The following is a 21,054-nucleotide window of genomic DNA, read 5'->3' on the forward strand; positions in this document are numbered from 1 at the left end:
AATTTGGAATGCCGATTTGACGTAATGAATCGATTGGTAGCGGCCCAATTTCGGGATTTGCAACCATAATGTGTCAACTAAAATTAAAAATGTAATCATTTCTCCATATGTTGCAAAAACTATTGAAGTATATATTTGTCAGAACCATCAGTTATCAAAACTCCCAAATGTGCACCACCAGCATCTTTAAATTGACTTTTAAGACTTCAACAATTACATTCTGGCTTAAACTCAAAATTTTTTATTATCTGTACTTTTATAAAATGTTCTCATCTAAAACTTGATAAATATATAAAAACTAAAGAACTCAACATTTACCAATTTAATAATTTGAAGGTTCAACATTCCAGATATTTTCTGCATATTCATCAATACAACGATCACTTGAAAAAAATCCCATATTAGCAACACTCCAAACACATTTTTTGACCCATTTATGTAAATGATCACCATCTTCTGAATCACCTCCATGATGACCAAATACATTTTCCAACTTTTTGTGAGCATCTAAAAATAAATTAAAATCATCACTTACTAAATAATAATCTCCATGATACTTTATGGAATCAATTAATGGTTTGAAATCATCTGGATTACCAAATTGTCCTTCGTATATAGCTGAAAAGACTTTTTCTAAGGTCTTTGGGATTTTAACTCCATCTACAAAATGTCTATGTCTTATTTCTTCAACTGATTCTGCTAAATTACCAAAAAGGAAAATATTTTCTTCACCTATTTCTCTTGTAATTTCAACATTTGCTCCATCAACTGTACCAATTATTAATCCACCATTTAATGCAAATTTCATATTTGATGTACCAGAAGCTTCAGTACCTGCAGTTGAAATATGATTTGATAAATCGGATCCAGGACATATAATTTCTGCTTTTGAAACATTATAATCTGGTATAAATACAACTTTTAATAAATTACCAATTTCTGAATCATTATTGACAACTTCTCCAACTTTACAAATTAAATGTATAATAGTTTTAGCCATATAATAACCTGGTGCGGCTTTACCTCCGAAAATGGAACATTTTGAAATATAATGTTTTTCTTTAATTTCTTCAATTGATACTCCATCTGCTAATAACTCTTTAATTCTTAAATATCTATAAATAACAGCAAAGATATTCATTTGTTGTCTTTTGTATTCATGAATTCTCTTAACTTGAACATCAAATAAAACAGTTGGATCAACTTCTACACCAGTTTCATCTTTGATTAACAACGCTAATCTTTTCTTGTTATCAAATTTTATAGCATCCCATTCTTTTAAGAATTTGTCATCGTTAATGTATTTTTCTAAATTTTTCAACCTACCCAAGTTGGTTAAATAATCATAATTTGGATCATTTAATTTTTTAGCAATTAATGCAGATAATTTTGGATTTGCTTGTCTTAACCAACGTCTTGGTGTAATACCATTTGTAACATTTGTAAATTTATCAGGTCCAAAAACTTTAACAAAATCTTTGAAAATTGTTGTTTTAATTAATTCTGAATGTAATTCTGCAACTCCATTGACTTTATGAGATCCAATAATTGCTAAATATGCCATTCTAACTGATTTTGGACTACCTTCTTCAATTGCCGATACTCTGCTTAATAATCCTCTATCATTTGGGAATTTATGCTCAACTTCTTTCAAGAAGAAATAGTTGATATCATAAATAATCTCCAAATGTCTTGGTAATAATTTACCAACAACATCAACTGGCCATTTCTCCAAAGCTTCAGTCATGACTGTATGATTAGTATATGCGAATACTTTAGTAACAATTGACCAAGCTTCATCCCAATCTAATCCTTCTAAATCAACTAATATTCTTTGTAATTCAACTATAGCTAAAGTTGGATGAGTATCATTTAATTGAATTGCAACTTGATCTGGAAATTTTTTCCAATTTGTTTTGTGATTCTTTTTAAATCTACGAACAATATCATGTAATGAAGCAGCTACCCAAAAATATTGTTGTTTCAATCTTAATTCTTTACCTTTTTCAAAATTATCATTTGGATATAATACTGATGTAATAGCTTCTGCTTTTTGTTGTGAAGCAACAGATTGTTGATAATCACCAGCATTAAATTTTGTAAAATCAAATTCATTTGTTGGTTTTGCGTTCCATAATCTTAAATTATTTGTATTTTCAGTATTAAAACCAGGAATTGGATAATCAGCAGCAACTGCCAAGACTCTTTCTCCTCCATTCCAATTTTTTTTAGTTTTACCAGTATTTGGATCATTTTCTTCATAAACATAACCATAAAAATCAACTGGAATTTGAATCTCATGTCTATCCAATGCCCAAGGATTTGTATATTTTAACCAATAATCAGGAGTTTCAATTTGATAACTATCAATAATTTTTTGTTTGAAAATACCATATTGATAATTTAATCCATAACCCCAACCCGAATAATTTTTTGAAGATAATGAATCAACAAAACATGCAGCTAATCTACCCAAACCACCATTACCTAAAGCGGCATCAGGTTCTTGATCTAATACATCTTCCAAATTGAACCCCAAATCTTTTAATGAAGCCCTAGTGGTGTTCTCACATTTCAAATTAATTAATGCATTATCCATAGCTCTACCCATTAAAAATTCTAATGATAAATAGTAAACTCTTTTACCATCTTGTATAGTTTGCTTTTGTTGAGTATTTGACCAATCTAAAATTAATGCATCTCTAACAGTATTTGAAGCAGCTTGATAAGCGGCTAAATCATCACAATTATACATTGATCTACCTAATGAAGTTTCAACATGTTTAACAAATTCTTCTTCGAATTTATCTGATTCATGAACAATAGCTCTTACATCATCATCGGGATTTGGCTTTTTATTTGAATCCAAAATATCTAATTGAGAATATTTAAACCAAGTATTTTTGCAAGATTCAGGAATTGCAGCATCTAAAGCAATAATTTGATTTGGAGTAAAACCAGTATTTGTTCTTTTCAATTTTGGTTGTGGTAAAGTCGAGGGAGTAAGATAATCCATTGACATTTTGTATGTTTAAATAATTGAATATATAAATAGATAAACGAATTAAATAAAGTATGCAAAAGGCAAAACTGAGTTGTTGTATAATGTCTATAAATTTAAAATAATAATCAAAAACTGTTGTTGTAAACTAGTTTGGAATTGTAGCTCTTATTTTATAATCACTACTAATATTGAAGTTTTTAATAGAATTGAATAAATTATAGATAATAGTGAAAAGTGGCAAAATTGACAACCAACAATTAATCGAAATCTTGAAAAATTAAAAGATGAATTGAGATTGGTGAAAATTTTTGTAAGATTCACCCTTATTTTTTATAGTAAATTATAATAACTATCAAAGAGATTTAATTAAATATTAAATATTAAATAAATTTAAGTATTTATTCGATAACACAAAATAAATAAAATTTAATATTGAGTTAAGGGGGTAGGATAAGACGGAGCTTATTAGTAGATTGGCTATAATTGAAATAAGCTATCTACTTCAATTGGACTTTATTGCTATGATAGGCAATACAGAGACCAAAATTAATCTAATTAATTGGAACAGGCGATAATCAACTAGGTGGTCAACCAAAAAAAAATATCAATGCATTATTGAACGTTTTGTCTGTACAAAAATCATTCGATTCTCTCAACAAATTATATAACCATTTCAATAATTTTAATTGATCAAATATTTTTTAATTTTGACTTTTAGAGATAACGGAGTTCTTATCTATTAGCTTGGCTGATTTAAAATTAAACTTATGAAGTTATCTCCATAGCAAAATCTATATTAAGATATATGGTTTACATATATCAAACGTGGTTTAATTTCGGATAAGACTAAATCTCTTACATTATTTAGAATTGGAATTATTACTATAATAGTTATATGTAAGATTACTAAAATTACTTGAAATATATCTGTAAGTATAATGATGGTTAAATCCAATACTTTTTATTGACCCGTAGTTGAACTGCAAAATGATATATATCGGAACATATGATTGAGCGCAAATTCATATTGGAGCTCCACCATTGCTTTTTGTCATGAACTTTTTCAATAATTTACAATATTGACGATTTTGTTAATAAGTTTACAAATTGGTATTGTGATGATTTACATAATATAATTTCAAAATTATTGTCGCGTCGCGTATTGACAAGTCTCGACGAACAAATATATAATTTTTCACTTCTATAATGTTTTTCTAGAAATCAAACTATACATATATAATAATCAATCAATCAAGTCACAAATTATGTCAGAGAAATTCCCAGCTAGTAGCATAGTACTAGCCAAAGTGAAAGGGTATCCAGCATGGCCAGCAATGGTACTAGCAGAATCATTTTTACCAGACAACATAATATCCAAAAAGCCAAAACATAAAACTCGAGATCTACAAGAAACAACAACATCAACTTCAAACGTTCTACCTATAAAATTTTTCAATGATGATACTTATTTTTGGATGAAAATTGCAGATTTAAAACCATTAAGTAAAGATGATATTGCAATACATTTTGCTCAAACTTCAAGTAAAAGGAAAAAAGATAAAGTACTAGAACAAGCATATGAATTAGCAAGTAACCCTTTGGATATGGAAACTTTTATCAAGTATGGATCAAGTGGTGAACCACCTGAAATTGATGAAGATGTATTTGAAGATAATATTGAGATAAAAGCACCACCTAGAAAAAAATTGAAAGTTGTAATACCACCAAGAACCAAAACAAAACCAGTTACCGTCAAAAAGGATCCAAGAAAAGAAGCATTGGAAAAACAGAAAGAAGAAGAAAGAAAATTAATGGCTGAATATGATTCAGATTGGGGGATTGATGATTTTAATAAATATGATAAATCTGAAGGGAATTATATATATGAAACAAAAGAGAAACAACAAGAATTATTTTCAACAATACCTGATTCTTCAGAAATATTGGAAATTTATAATGATGCATTGGATAGATATAAAACTTTAGAATATGAATTTTTAAATAATTATTTGATAAATGAAGATGAACAATTAAATTACAAATTATTACAAAAGAATTTAAAGGAATTTGAAAAAATGGTTGATGAAATTCCAAAATCAATAACAAATAAAAGTAAGATTTTAAGACTATTGATATTAAGTCAAAGAAAACAACCATCAGAGGACAAAAATGTACAACAATTTCATAATAACATAGAAAAAATTTTAAAAAAATTAGGTATTGAAGTTAGGGAAAATACTGAAGAAGATTTTGAAATAAAAAGTGTTGATAGTACTAAATTAACAACCCCTGAAATCACTTCAAATCCTGAATCTACTACTTCATCCACAACTGGTTCAGTTGAGCCTATAACTGATGTTAAAGAAGAAAGAGTAGAATAGATTCATACTTCACCTTTGAAAAATGAAATAAAAGTTAATGGTAACTAGTGGAGTTGACAATCGAGTATATATTTCTTTGTATAGTCACTACTTAATGAACACTAAACTTAGAATATACTGATTTTCATTATATGTAAGTGAGATATTTAGGAGACAATATCCTTACTTATTGATTCTCTAACTACGAAAACAAGTATTGCTACACTTTTATTATCAAGGATCGAATTTATATTTACCGATTATCAATCAGTCTCTTTACCATGGTAGTTATAAACGTCCAAGAGTTATGTTATGAGTTGTAGGAGTACAAATTATATTTACTTTTGGCTCTAGTATCTACTAATGTGAACTTTAAGTTTCTTTTGAAATTTGATTTTTTTTCCTAAACCATAGTTTCTCCAGTCGCCTAGAGTCCAAAAAGTCCATAGAAATTTCCCAATTTTCTATAACGTCGGAAACTTCAAAATTATATATTCAGATAAAAGCACTTGAAATTTTGAATGTAATTTGTATGAGTGCTATCTTCAATATTTCAAAGGTGGTGGAGTAATTCCAAGATTTGGTGATAACTCTCGATATCGCTGACTTTAAAAACACACTAAATATAGGTGCGACAACCAAAAAAATTATGTATTCTCAGATCGATTTTGAAACACCAGCATTTTGAACATTTAAACAGCTTTATCTATGCAGATAACAATGCTACGCAAATTAATCTCATACAAATTACATTTGCTTTTGTTCAAAGAATAGTGTAACGTAGTTTTGAAGTAAACCGTAGACAAATTGAAAAAAAGAAGAAGGTTGGAGCGTTTAAAATCTCAGAAACATGGATAGTCATGTTATTGCCATAGATTATTATTTTCATCTTTCCCTGCGCCTGTTGGATGGAAGCATTTTCCCCACTTTTTTTCCAGATTTCGATGTTACAAAAGTTCTGATATCAATCAAAGCTTGATAAATTTCAGATATAATTTAAATTAGCACACTATTTTGAAATTAAAGATTGGAAGAGATATTTGAAGTTGAAGTCGAATTTTTAGTTAATCTTCAACATTTAAAAACACACTAAAAGACAGTGGGGCAACAAGAAAAAATCATTCAAGATACTTTGTCAGCGATTTTGAGACACTTGTAATTCAACACTAAAATAGGCCGTATTTGCTTGATCTTCTGAGTTATGTCAAAACACCTCATACAAATTACATTCAGTTTTTGATTACAAACAATCTCCAGTCATTAAGTTCAAACTTTGAGTAAGAAACTGAAAATTTATAGATTATCCATAGTCAAGTAGTTATTATTTAAATTCTTCAATTATACACTACCCACTCAAGTTTAAAAAAAAAAAAATCCAAATTGGGCAAAATTTTGATATAAAAAACAAATTTTACCAATTAGGAAACCCTTTTTTTATTTTTGATTGTTTACCTTATTAAATTTTAAAAGTAAAAAACAGTATTTGTGTATTTGATAATAGTATGTTGTTTTATAAAAGATTCATAGAGATATTTTTGATGAACAAATAGATTTAATGAGTTGATAGATTTTAATAACGAAAGTATCAATAATAAGGAAATTTTTTTTAATGTGATAGATTATAGGAGAATTTTTTTTTCTTTCTGTTTAGTGTTTGATTTGTTTTGATTTTGAAACATTGGTCTCAGATTACATAAGTTCAACAGGATAATTTGGAAAGCATTCGTGTAATCAAATTCACCATATATATTGTCATTAGTATTCAACTCATTAAGGTTGGGGTCATAATTCGAACAAATTTACTAACACATTTTTAGATGTCAGCCAAATTAGAAGATGGAAATGAATATGATCAAGGATCAAATGGACCGAATCAAATAAATTCAGCAACATTATCCAACCCACCAGATGACGATGATGATGAAGATGGACCATCAACTGGTAAAACTCAAAAAGAAAGAAGAAAAATTGAAATTAAATTTATTCAAGATAAAAGTAGAAGACATATAACTTTTAGTAAAAGAAAAGCAGGTATAATGAAAAAAGCTTATGAATTAAGTGTTTTAACTGGTACTCAAGTCTTATTGTTAGTTGTTTCAGAAACTGGGTTAGTTTATACTTTTACAACACCAAAATTACAACCATTAGTTACAAAACCTGAAGGTAAAAATTTAATTCAAGCTTGTTTAAATGCTCCAGAAGAAGGTTTAGATAATGAACAAGGTGATCAAAGTGATGGAGAAAATGCCGAATCACCAGAACAAAGTCCAGTACCAGTCCAACAACAACCTCAATCACAACCTCAACAACAACAACAACCTCAACAACATTTACATCAACAACAACAACAACAACAACAAGCTCATTTACAACATCAACAAAACGCAGCAGCAGCAGCAGCAGCGCAACATGCTCAACAACAACATCAACAAGTTCAACAAGGTGGTCAATCTCAACAACATCCTCAAATGCAACCATTACCTGGTCAACCTCATGGATTACCTCCTCATTATGGTAATCAACAACAACAACAACCAGGTCAAGGTCAAGGTAATCAACAACAAGTTCCATATGGTGATTATGCTTATTTTTCAAATATGCAAAATAATAATATACCTAATCAACAACAATATCAATAGATTTTAAGAATGTGGTTATTTGTGGAAAATAGAAAAAAGAGTTGAATAAATTTTAACCATTTTTTTCCATTAAGTGTTTGATTTTTACCTTTGTTTGTTTGTGTTTTCAATTCCAATAAAAATGTGTTACAACATTTTTAAATCATCGTTTTTAGTTTATAGGTTATTTAAATAGCTTTATCTAGTCTTTAAATTTAGTTAATATTTTCATTTATATTATAAAGCAAAAAATTAAATCTCTAATACTTTTAAGTTTTCGTTGTAATCATATTTTTTTTGCAACCGATTTACCTTATTCAGATACATGAGAGGCTTACTTGAGTTTTGCCAATTTGAGTAGGTTAAATTACCACTTTAAGATTTTTGAATTTGGTGCAATTTCTTAGCACTAAAAAACATTTAGCAGAAGTACACACAAAGAAATTAAGTAAAGACAGTTCATACTTACAGAATCTGGACTTTAGCATCCTATGAAACTTTGAGTCTATCATATTGAAATTCAGTTGCTATATAATCTCTCACTTGAGGTAGCAAACTAATAATTGAGAATATTGGAGAAATTTAGTTGCAAAATTGGGCTAGATTTTAAAAAGATTTATTGTTGATATCTTTTGCAACAATTTAGTTTCAGATTTACAGCAATTTTACAGTAATTTTTGATTAACCCCAAAAAAATTGAATAAATCTGAATTATAAAAAACAACATATGGTTACTTTTCAGGCTTTTTCAATAAAGTTGTTCTTTTTCCCCTCGTTTATTTTTTTATCAAAATTTCAAATCTCAATAAAGGAAAGCATTAGGTTACTTTTATTGTTTTCAAAATTGTGGAGAACAGAATTTGGAGAATGAATAATATTTTTCAGGTATTGATGAAATTTGATTGCTTTGGACTGGTTTTGGTCTTTGCAATCGAGATACAAATCTTCGGAAGCTCATTCTTAATTGAAACATGTAAATTCATATTTTCTATGCAAATATGACAGCTTGAATTTCTTTTTTAAGACTTCGAAATAATATCTCACATCAACAATTATTATAATAACTCAATTTAAATATATATAAAAAATATCATTATCATTTTCAACAATATTGACGTTGAATCATGTGGTTTTTAAATTTTAGTTTGACCTCAAATCAAATGTTTTAGTTTATACATTTTTATGCTTTGTTTGCTTTAATTTGATAAAAAGTTTTTTCTTTTTTGATGAGATATTTTATAATGAAGACAAATGATCGTTAGGACTGAAATCTCAATCTGATGAATAATTTTACACTTAGGTCTCAATCATGTTATATCAGCCAATTAGTGGGAACTTATAACTCAGAACTATATAGATGGTTCCTTAATTCTTTTAGAACATCCATTTTTTCTTAACCCCTATGATTTAGAGATAATCGTACCTTTAGATCATCTAAAAATAATTAGTTGATATTGCTTTTTCAACTGTAACTAAAATTTATAAAAATAATATCTCATGTATTAGTTTCTAATTTTGACACAGAGGCGTGAAGAAGAATTTGTTTAAAAGGAGCAAGACTATATAATGCCGTAATTTTTAATAAGTTATAGCTCAAATTGAAGAAATTGATTTAATATTGCCGTAAATGTCAAATTATGTAAGTTTAGAGATTACGATTGAGCAATAAAAATAATTATCCTTCTACTATTTTGTCTAGTCCATCCACCGTAATATTTGTGTTCATGAAAATCAGGTCCAATACATAGAGGAAACTATGAAATAATAATATTATCGTCCCTTCATATTTATTATAATTGCACAATAAATAATTTTTGATCAAAAATTATTTTAAAAACGTTAAATACTTGATTAATAATATTAATAACAATAAATAATATTAAATAATAAAATTGAGATAATTCTAAAATAATTTTGAAACCCAGCATAAACTTACATCCTTTCAATAATTTTATTCATTAGTTAGAACCTATAGAAAATTTTAACTAGATTAATTATTATTAAAATAAAAAATAAAAAAAATCAAAATATTAAAATGAACATTTTTTCAAAATATATATAAATAAAGATCAGTTCTTTATCCAAAAATTATTTTTAAACATATTACCCTTTGTTCAATCAATCAAATCAATTAGTTAGTGTTTCAGAATTTATTTATAAAAGTTTAAATCATTTTAACAAATTATACATAACACAATATACATTTACTAAAAATTTTAATTTTATCAAAACCGTTTTTAATTTAACTTATTCTGCAGATCAATTAGGAAATTATCGTTGTTTGTATAATTATTTAATCTTTGATCAAGTTTCAAAAGTACTTTCAACTTCATACATCTTTTTTTTCGTTCAAGTAATTTTGATCAAATTATTATCCAACCCAAAGAAATCAATTTTTGTAAGTGATTTACATCAGGGGACTAATTAATTTTGAATTATTAAATTATACGTCAATTTAACGCAACCGACAAGTACTCTTCATAGTTCATTGAGTAAGACCTAAACTACAACAGATTTAGTTGAAAAAACGTAATTAAAGTTTAAATATAAGTCAAGAGATATATTAAATTAAACTTTCACCATCAAATATAATAATTCGTTAAAACACGGGCTTTTCAATTTACAAATTTAATTCAAGTTTAAATTATCAACATTTATTCATTTGTAACATAACCTTCAAAACCAAATATAAATTTTATTATAGAGAGATTATACAATATAGATTCATACACACATATTTTTATTATTAGTTACATATACTTATTTTTATGAATCATAGAAGATTCAATAACTGTATCAACAAATATAAGATTGGCACAAAAGTATTTTTACAATTAGAAAGTTCAAAATTAAACAGTACAAGACTCTACAACTTTCAATACAATAAATTTAAATTGAAAGGGTCTTTTTACAAAATCTCCACTTTAACATCCAAGGAAAGATCAATAGTTGATAGTTTGATACTTTAATTCAACTCAAATAACTAGAATATACAATATAAAATTTTAGGTTTTTGGAATTTCCTAAATCATTAAAAGTAAATAAATTGTTATATTTTCAATAATTGTTGTATTTTTTCACAAATTAACAAGACAATAAACTTTATTAAAAGGATCAAAAAATACATTGAACACAATTGAGATCAATTTATATCAGTCTTATTACAATTGGAGTATTAAAATATTCATATTTACCATAAGATCTTAAGTGAAAAAAATATCTATCTAAATTTTTTTTTTTTTTTCAAAGAGTGATCTTTTTTAAAAATAAACCACACCACTTTTTTTAAATTGGTTTCATAATCATTTTAAATAAAAAACAAACAATAAATTTACAAATCAATTCCAAACTACACTTAATAGATATAAAAGTTTAAATTTTAAATCTACATAAAAACTGGGGTTTAGAAGAATTATAATAATTCAAGATTCTAAACTAATAAAATTATTTAAAATTTATTATTCAAGAAAATTAAAAGATTAAAGATTTCAGTTAAATTTTTCATTCAAAATTTATTATTTTTTTCTGGACTTCATAATTATTACACAAAGAAAGATAGATATTAAGAGATTTGTATTATTTATTTATTTATTTACCAAATACAAATTATTAAAATTAAAAGATCAAATTTCAATTAGATCTGCTATAATTTACAGATATAATTATAATTTTTGTTCAACAATTGAATAGTAGTCAAATACGGAGGGGTTAATTCAATTGCATCATTAATAGAAACTTTGCATATTCTGAATTCTATCAAAAAATTAGAGGAATTGAATTCTTTTTAACATATATTGAATACAAATGATGGCTTTTGATTATATAATGGCTACGCCAAATCCAAATTCAAATAATTTAAATCAAGAGAAGAATAAACCAGAAGAAGATAATAATATATATAATCAAAATCAAAGACAAACACAAAGATTTAATAGTATAATTGAAGATGAAAATTTACAATTAAAATCAACTTATTTACCATCTAATAATTTTCAATATTCAAATTTAGATCAATTATCTTCATCAAGTTTCCAGAATTTAAATTTAAATCAATCTATTGGTGGTATAAGTCCAAACTTGATCAAGAATTTACCAACTTCATCAAATACAAGTCAAATGTGGAATGCTCCTTCTAATATGTCATTTAATTCAAATCAATTACAATCTAATACTACAAGTCAGTATCATCAAACTCCACAACGCGGGTTATCATTGGATTCAAGTAATATATGGTCACAACATCCAACAACTACAACATCAGATACAAACATATCGGCAAATATTTGGTCGCCACCTTTAAATACCGTCAATCAATTTAATAATTCTCAACAACAAATTTATAATAATTCAAAATTTTTGCAACAAAAACAACAATCAAATAATAATTTATTTAATGCGAATAATAATAATATTAGTAACAATAATGGTAATAATGTAAATTTATTGAATGAAAATTATACTTCATCAAATACAAATGCAAATAATAGATCTTTGTCAATAAGTGGATTTAGTCCACCCTCTTTAGATGAAATTAATAGTAATGGAACAACCACCACCACTAATGATTATATTGCAGGATCCTCATCATTTTCACCACCAAATTTATATGATCCAGTAAGAAGACATTCATATACTGAAAATTTATTAGGAGGATCAGCATCAAATAATGAATTCAGTTCTATTACATCAACAATTCAACAACCACAACAACAATTTCAACAAATTCAACAACCATTACCAAATTTAAATGATACAAATGTAATGAAGATGGTTGATGAATATTTTGAATCTGATCCTCATGAAAGAGTTAAAGTTACAATGCAATTATTAAATGATAGATTTTTCCATGAAGAAAAATATTTAAGTGATGCTTATCAATTACCAAAATTTCCAATTGAATCATCTTTAAGAAATTATCAATTAGTATTAGTTGGTTTTAAAGCTGGTAGAATTGATGTATTTTATTTACCTTCTAGTGGGAGTGCAAATACAACATTTACAACAACATCGTCATCACCAACCTCACCAACAACCACAACAGCAACATTGTTAAATAATTCAGAAATAAAATTAGGAGATTTAGTTATTGTTGAAGCTGATCGTGGTAGAGATTTAGGTAAAGTTTTTAAATTGAATGTATCAATTGATGAAGCGAGATTGTTAAAGTTATTACAATTTCAAGAACAACAAGCTGCATTAAATGAACACGTTGAAAATAATATCTTAGATGACTTATCAGTTAAATCATTGTCTCAAAATCTAAGCAATGATCCAATGAATACTTTTTTACCATCACCATTATCTTCACATCATCAACAAAATTCATCGATATCACCACCAACTTTACAATTTCCCAAATCAGTTTTATCAATAGCACAACCAAATGAAATTTTCCAAATTTTAAATAAGAAGCAAGATGAAGAAAAAGCTTGTAGATTATGTTTGGCCAAAATAGCAAATGCAACAAGTGGTTGTTTATTAACTGGTGCTCCAATTTCACCTACTACACAAGATCTTTTACAAATGAAATTAATAGATAGTGAATATCAATTTGATAGAAAAAAATTAATTTTTTATTATTCAACTTCAAAAAGAATTGATTTTAGAGATTTAGTTCGAGAATTATTTAGAATTTATAAGACAAGAATTTGGATGTGTGCTGTTATTGGATTACCTTTTGAAATTTTGAAAAAACAAAATTTAAGTCCTACTTTACAACAACAACAACAACAACAGCCACAAGGACAACAACCACCAGGCTTGGGTTTAAATCAACCACCTTCACAATTCAACGGTGGTGGAGGGTTAAGTAGAAGATCAAGTTTACAACCTCAACCAAATTTTACTAATCAATCAGCATCTAATTTACAACATCATCAAACTTGGCCACAAGAACAATCTAGTCAATTAAAACTTTCACAATATCCAGTGTCACAACAACAACAACCACAGCAACAAACTTTTCAACAACAACAAGGTCTATTAAATTTTAATAATAATTTACAAAATCAAGTCAATGATAATTCTCAGTTTACTGAGTATAATCAAAACAAATATCAACAACACCAACAACAACCACAAAATATACTTGGTTCTTCAGAAATTTACTCAAATCAAGTTTTAAAACAAAACAATCAACAAATGCAACATCAACAAGCTCAACAACAAGCTCAACAACAACAACAACAACAATATGCATTATTAAATCAACAAAATCAACAAGCAAAACAACAACAAATTCAAAAAGTTCACGAACAAGCAAGACAACAACATAAAGAACAAGAAACAAGAGAATCACCATCATCATATTCATTAGATCAACAATCCTCTACAAGTCCATTAATTATAGATCAATCATCAACAAGTAAATCTCAATCTCCAAAACAATTAAACTCATCAACATCACTTAATTCCTTATCATATTCAAATAATCAATCAAATGAAAAATTAGTTTTAAAAAGTTTAGTTGATATTATAGATTCCTAAGAGAAAAAATAATTTTTTATACATTTTAGCATTATTAAATTTAATTGTTACATTATTATACATTTATAACTTATAGTTTATACTTATTCATTCACTATTTTTACATTACATTACAAAAAGTTCGTTTTTATTTTATGTAGATTTATATATAATATAGTTTAATTTAAATGAATACAATTTAAAAGATCACAAATTTAACTATTTACTACAATTTTATACTTTAAAATCTTATAATTGAATATATTCATATAGACACTAAACACTAATTATAAAGAACTAATACCGTGAAATTTTCATTTTTGATATTTACCCCATTTCCAAATACTTTCACCAGGATTAACCAATTCATTATCTAATTTACTAAAATATAACCCCTTATCTAAACCTTGAGCAGCAATAGCTTGTAAATAAAATAAAAAATCATTTAAATTAAAACCAGAAGATAATTTTTCTTGAAATTCTTTTTTACCTTCTTCAGCTGATTTAGTTGATAAAATTTTTAAATTTTTATTATGAGCCTTGGAGTATTGATCAATTACATCTTGGAAAGTTATAGTATCTGATCCAATTCTTATAATATCAGGTAATTTTGAAATTGGATTGTAAGTAGCAACTGCTAATACTGTATATCCAATATCTGGTAATGTTGAAACGTTAAATTTTTGATTAATGTCACCAATTACATTTATACCTTCTTCAGTAATACCAGCAGCTCCAACCCATTCATATAAGAATTTACCAGGAACTATAAATAATGAAGTTATAATATCAACTACTTTAGTACCTGTTTTACGTAATGCTGCTGAATGTTGTGATTTTAAAGCTAAAAAACCTGGAGCATAAGTATCTACTTGATCAATATCTGTTCCAAATTGTGATGGAATAAATAATTTCGGTTTAATTTCTGCTGTAATTTTTTCTAATTCTGAAAATACTTTTGGATCTGGTCCTGTTAATTCAATAATTACATCAATTCCCTTTAATGCTGAAATTAAATTTGAATCATTGGCAGAAACTTCTGATACTGTTACATATTCAATTTTATCTGTTGATTTTAAATCACTTTTTCTTGTAATGGCTTTTATTGGATAAGCTATTTTGGAATCAAATTTACCTGATTTAATAGCTTCTAATGTTGGTTCACCTAAGAAACCATGAAGTCCGAAAATTGCAATTGATACTTTTGACATATTTAATTGAGTTAATTGAGTAAATCTATTTGATAGTTGGTTGATTGATAATTGATAGTTAATGATATTGATTAAGAAGATAAAATATTTAAAAGTAAATTTGAAAGAAATTAAATGGTATATTTATATATTTCAACCTTATGGGATAAATAAATAAGCATGAAATATAATCTGTGGCATTATGCAGTATTTTGGTTTAGTAATCATATCAGAATTACATAAGCAATACATTTAATCTTACGTAATCGAATTTAGTAATGGATTACGTGAAGACTAAATTTGTGTAATTATTCAGTTTGTAATCAAATTTATCTATTATCTAATACTTTTTAATATCAGAGTATTAATGATTAATATAATGTCAAAGTTTTTATTCTTAATGGTGTTATCATACGATTACAAATCTACAAAATTTCCGAAATGTGGAGACGTTTTGAATTTTGACATATTTTTATTGATGAAAAATATCAAACTCTTCTTACTAAATTTCAGAGATTAATAATGATAATAATCATATAAAATGGCCGAACTATACAAAATTATTCAAATTAAATTAAATACCACGATTAGTGATATCGACCAGATTAAAATTTCTCATCAATTTTGTCTTATGAACCCTTTGTTGTATACGTCAATTAGATTTATTTTTGTTTGACTTTAATTCTTGTCACAAGATTAAATAAATTAAAATTTGACTTTAAGGATTCATTAATTATTTCCTAAAAATTTATATATGCCACCACTACTTTAAACAATAAAAAGACTTTAAATAATTAAGAATAAAAAACCACAACCACAAAACTTTTGACCCACCACACAATTGAAATGTAATGAAACGTAATTTTTCCCCAATTAAAACTGTATGTTTATTAGAAAACATCATCAATACCGTCACTTGAGCTCTGAGAATTATGTGCATTTGAACTTATCACAAAACCAAAATAGTATTCTGAGACAGTTTCCAAACCTCCCAATCTCTGCTTCTGGTACATCAAATTTAGCTCTAAGAATCAAAAGACCATTAGTTCATTCAATTTATTTAATCTTAGAGCTTTTAAAGTGCACTTATAAGCTCAGCTAATTTTTACAGATTCACCAGCTCTTCAATTAAATTTCAAATTTAAATATCTACTCTAAAAATTCAAAGACTTCAAAACTCAAATCTTAGTTTCGTTAAACCAACTAGATTCTGAGAGAATAGTAGAACCTTAAACTTAGTTGGCAAAGATATAGAGGGGTTTGACAACAAAGACTTACAAATTTTCAAATTTTTTTATTATACATCATACAATTTTTATACATTAAATGACTATATAAAAGTGTTAAAGATGTTCGATCCCTGATCTGTTTCACAACATACATCCGAGATTTCAGTCCCAGCTGCAGTCTCCAATGCTTGCATCTTTCACATCACGTTCACAGAACAATTCAATTTAAGTGAACATTTAAAAGTTGAATAAAACAAACATTTCAAATTGCTATAAGATAACTTCGTTGAATCATCCTAATTGAAGCAAAATTCAACGCTTGAAATATTATTAAAGGACAAATGAGGTAATCATAATAGCAATATACGTCGATGATGTCTTTATCAGGTAACAAGATTATAGTTCTATTGTTCAATTTTGTTATAAACCCAATCCTTCAAAGTAACTAGATTGTAGTTTAATCTTGCACTCTAGAATAGATCAGAACAATATTGAAAAATGAACGATTAAAATTCAAAACAATTCATAATTGGAATTTATGTCGATGATTTTATCATAATCTAGCAAAATCATAGTTCTACTGTTCAATCTTGTAATGAACCCAATCCTTCAAAGTAACTAGATTTTAGATTAATCTTGCACTCTAGAATAGATCAGAACAATATTGAAAAATGAACGACTTAAAACAAACATTTTTTGATTCCGTATGGATGAATTTAATTATTCAAGTGGAAAAGATTGTATATATATTGCTTGCTAATCATCCAAGTAAACATAACAGAACTAAACATATTGATATAAAATACCAAATCTTGAAGGAGAAAGTTTAAGAAGAAGATTTGAAAATTCATAATTTTTTTATGTATTGAGCTGTAATTTATTTTTTACTAAGAGAGAAATTACACTGTAATAAGTGGGATCAAATATTATTATATGATCAGTAATTAATACAAACACTCTACTTCAAATTTTAACAGAGAAATTAATGAAAAACCAAGACATCCGTTTAGGAGTGACTTAACTAGACCCACTGGACTTGAAAAAGTTTACAATTACTACTACAACAATTAATTTCAACATCAAGGAGAATCAAAACAAATAATAACTCCTAATTCTTCAAATTCATTTGAATCTTTAAAATCAAGTGATAAAAACACTAATGTATCATTAGAAGAAGACGATCCAACAAAATTGAAAGTAAAGGACAAATATGAGAAGCAAATTCAGTGAATATCAAACAAGAATAGATGAACAATTATTACAGTCTCCAAAATATTTACCATGTACAATCAACATATGCGTTACAACTATTATCTACCGATGATGTAGCACTAAGAAAAGAACAACCTGGTTATATTTTAGTCTTGAAAACTTCAAAATATGAGATAAAGTTTGAATTGATCAATGTTTTGAAAAAAATAATCATTAAATTGTATTACTAGATCACCAAATCGGAGCATTTCACTTACTTTTTCACAATCCAGACAATTTCAACCGCCAACTTTGCATCAACGATAACTTTAATCTCGGCAATTCAGTTTTCCAGCAAATACAAAATCCACCATTACATAGTGCGTCAAGACTATTCACAATTAGCATGACAAAATGATCAATTAATGGATATATTGGATTGTAATCTAATACAACAACTCCAAGTGGTACACTAGCAACAAACTAAAAATAAGGATCACCTAGATATGTTTTATTGAAATTAAACAAATTGCTTATGCAATTACAACATTACTCGAAAATCATTATTGTTCACATACTGGTGCTGATGATTTAATTGATTTAGTGTTATGTAGTGTTGTTAGTGGATTCAAATCACCCTTTACCAACAACATTAAACAACAAGTGACTTTAAGTAGTTAAAAACAAAATTCCACAACCACAAAACTTTTGACACACCACACAATTGAAATGCAATGAAACGTAATTTCTCCCCAATTAAAACTGTATGTTTATTAGAAAACACCATCAATACCGTCACTTGAGCTCTGAGAATTATGTGCATTTGAACTTATCACAGAACCAAAATAATATGCTGAAACAGAATTCAAACCTCCCAATCTCTGCTTCTGGTACATCAAAATTAGCTTTGAGAATCAAAAGACCGTTAGCTCATTTATTTCATTTAATCTTAGATCTTTTGAAGCGCGTTTATGAGCTCAGCTAATTTTTACAGTTTCACCAGCTCTTTATTTCTATTAAAATTCTAATTTAACTCCATTCTAAAAATTTAAGGACTTCAAAACTCAAATGTTAGTTTCTTTAAACCAACTAGATTCTGAGAGAGCAGTAGAACCTTAAACTTAGTTGGCAAAGATGTAGAGAGGTTCGACAATAAAGACTTACAAATTTTCAAATTTTTTTATTATACACCATACAATTTGTATACATTAAATGACTATATAAAAGTGTTAAAGATGTTCGATCCCTAGTTGGCTTTACAAAATATATAAGTGAATTTATCCCCAATTGCAGTCCATTGCTCGAACCCTTGACGCTTTCACTAAACAATTCAAATTAATCGAACACACGAAAGTTGAATAAAACAAACATTTCAAATTGCTATAAGATAACTTCGTTGAATCATCCTAATTAGAGCAAAATTCAATGCTTGAAATATTATTAAAGGACAAATGAGGTAATCATAATAGCCATATACGTCGATGATGTCTTTATCAGGTAACAAAATCATAGTTCTATTGTTCAATTTTGTTGTAAACCCAACCCTTCAAAGTAACTAGATTGTAGTTTAATCTTGCACTCTAGAATAGATCAGAACAATATTGGAAAATGAAAGATTAACATTCAGAATATATCATTATCGTAGGAATCTATGTGGACGACATTTTCATAATAACTTCAAATCATAGTTCTATTGTTCAATTTTGTTGTAAACCCAATCCTTCAAAGTAACTAGATTGTACTTTAATCTTGCACTCTAGAATAAATCAGAACAATCTTGAAAAATGAACAATTGCTTATAATGGAATTTCCAAGAACTTCTAAAAACAGTAAAGAGTAACGAATAGTTGATCAAAATTAAAAAAGAAGATTTGAAAATTCACAATTTTTTTATGTGTTGAAATTTAATTTTATTTTCACTAAGAGAGAAATTACACTGAAATAAGTGGGATCAAATATTATTATATGATCAGTAATTATTACAAACACTCTACTTCGAATGTCGACAGAGAAATTAATGAAAAACCAAAACATGCATTAAGGAATGACTAATTTAGACTCACAGGACTAGCGACCACCATTCAATCACAAAAGTCTACAATATCTACTACAACAATTAGTTTCAACATCAAGGAGTATCAAAACAAATATCAAATCCTAATTTTTCAAATTCATTAAATCTTTAAAAACACTAATGTATCATTAGAAGAAGATGATTTAACAAATCTAGAACAAATAGAAGCAATTAAATTTGTATGATATCAAACAAGAATAGATCAACGATTATTACAATTTCCATAAGATTTACTAGGTACAAATAACGTACTAAATTTACAACCACTATATACTGATGATGTAACAGTAAGAATAAGACAACCTGGTTATATTTTAGTCTTGAAAATTTCAAAATATGAAAGATAAAGTTTGAGTTGATCAATGTTTTGAAAAAAAAATCATTAAATTGTATTACTAGATCGATTTGGAGAATTTCACTTACTTATTCACAATCCAAACAATCTCAACCGCTAACTTTGCATCAAAGATAATTATAGTCTCGGTAATTCAGTTTTCCAGCAAATTCAAAATCCACCATTACAAAGTGCGTCAAGACTATTTACAATTAGCATGACAAAATGATCAATTAATGGATATATTGGATTGTAATCTAATACAACAACTCCAAGTGGTACACTAGCAACAAACTAAAAATAAGGATCACCTAGATATGTTTTATTGAAATTAAACAAATTGCTTATGCATTTACAACATTACTCGAAAATCATTATTGTTCACATACTAAAGCTGATGATTTAGTTGATATAGTGTTATGTAGTGTTGTAAGTGGATTCAATCACCCTTCACCAACAACATGTTGGTCTTGTAGGACTAGCAAAGTTCCATTTGGAAAGTACATGTTTCAAGTACTTGTCTAATTCATCAATTATAGAAAAGGTTTTATAAAAATTTCAACAATATCACTAATTACCCACTTTCAAC

The 21,054-nt window shown here is 27.0% G+C and overlaps 5 protein-coding genes across 5 annotated transcripts; 3 read left to right on the top strand and 2 right to left on the bottom strand. All coding sequences in view use genetic code 12, as the record gives it.

Moving 5' to 3' along the window:
• Positions 1-322: 322 nt before the first annotated feature.
• On the bottom strand, positions 323-3,016 carry GPH1 (glycogen phosphorylase; the record flags this gene model as incomplete). Its single annotated transcript, XM_051766250.1, has 1 exon — positions 323-3,016. One exon carries the CDS (start codon positions 3,014-3,016, stop codon positions 323-325), a length of 2,694 nt encoding a protein of 897 aa, XP_051617486.1.
• A 1,253-nt stretch (positions 3,017-4,269) lies between these two features.
• Positions 4,270-5,385, top strand: KGF54_005452 (uncharacterized protein; the record flags this gene model as incomplete). Its single annotated transcript, XM_051766251.1, has 1 exon — positions 4,270-5,385. One exon carries the CDS (start codon positions 4,270-4,272, stop codon positions 5,383-5,385), a length of 1,116 nt encoding a protein of 371 aa, XP_051617487.1.
• Positions 5,386-7,181: 1,796 nt separating this feature from the next.
• On the top strand, positions 7,182-8,003 carry MCM1 (transcription factor; the record flags this gene model as incomplete). Its single annotated transcript, XM_051766252.1, has 1 exon — positions 7,182-8,003. One exon carries the CDS (start codon positions 7,182-7,184, stop codon positions 8,001-8,003), a length of 822 nt encoding a protein of 273 aa, XP_051617488.1.
• Positions 8,004-11,786: 3,783 nt separating this feature from the next.
• On the top strand, positions 11,787-14,468 carry KGF54_005454 (uncharacterized protein; the record flags this gene model as incomplete). The annotated part of the gene is made up of 1 exon (XM_051766253.1): positions 11,787-14,468. One exon carries the CDS (start codon positions 11,787-11,789, stop codon positions 14,466-14,468), a length of 2,682 nt encoding a protein of 893 aa, XP_051617489.1.
• Positions 14,469-14,761: 293 nt separating this feature from the next.
• CIP1 (Cip1p) lies at positions 14,762-15,658 on the bottom strand (the record flags this gene model as incomplete). Its single annotated transcript, XM_051766254.1, has 1 exon — positions 14,762-15,658. One exon carries the CDS (start codon positions 15,656-15,658, stop codon positions 14,762-14,764), a length of 897 nt encoding a protein of 298 aa, XP_051617490.1.
• Between the last annotated feature and the right edge of the window lie 5,396 nt (positions 15,659-21,054).

Source organism: Candida jiufengensis (assembly GCF_024610255.1).
Source record: "Candida jiufengensis strain CBS 10846 chromosome Unknown scaffold11, whole genome shotgun sequence".
Classification (NCBI taxonomy): Eukaryota; Fungi; Ascomycota; class Pichiomycetes; order Serinales; family Debaryomycetaceae; genus Lodderomyces; species Lodderomyces jiufengensis.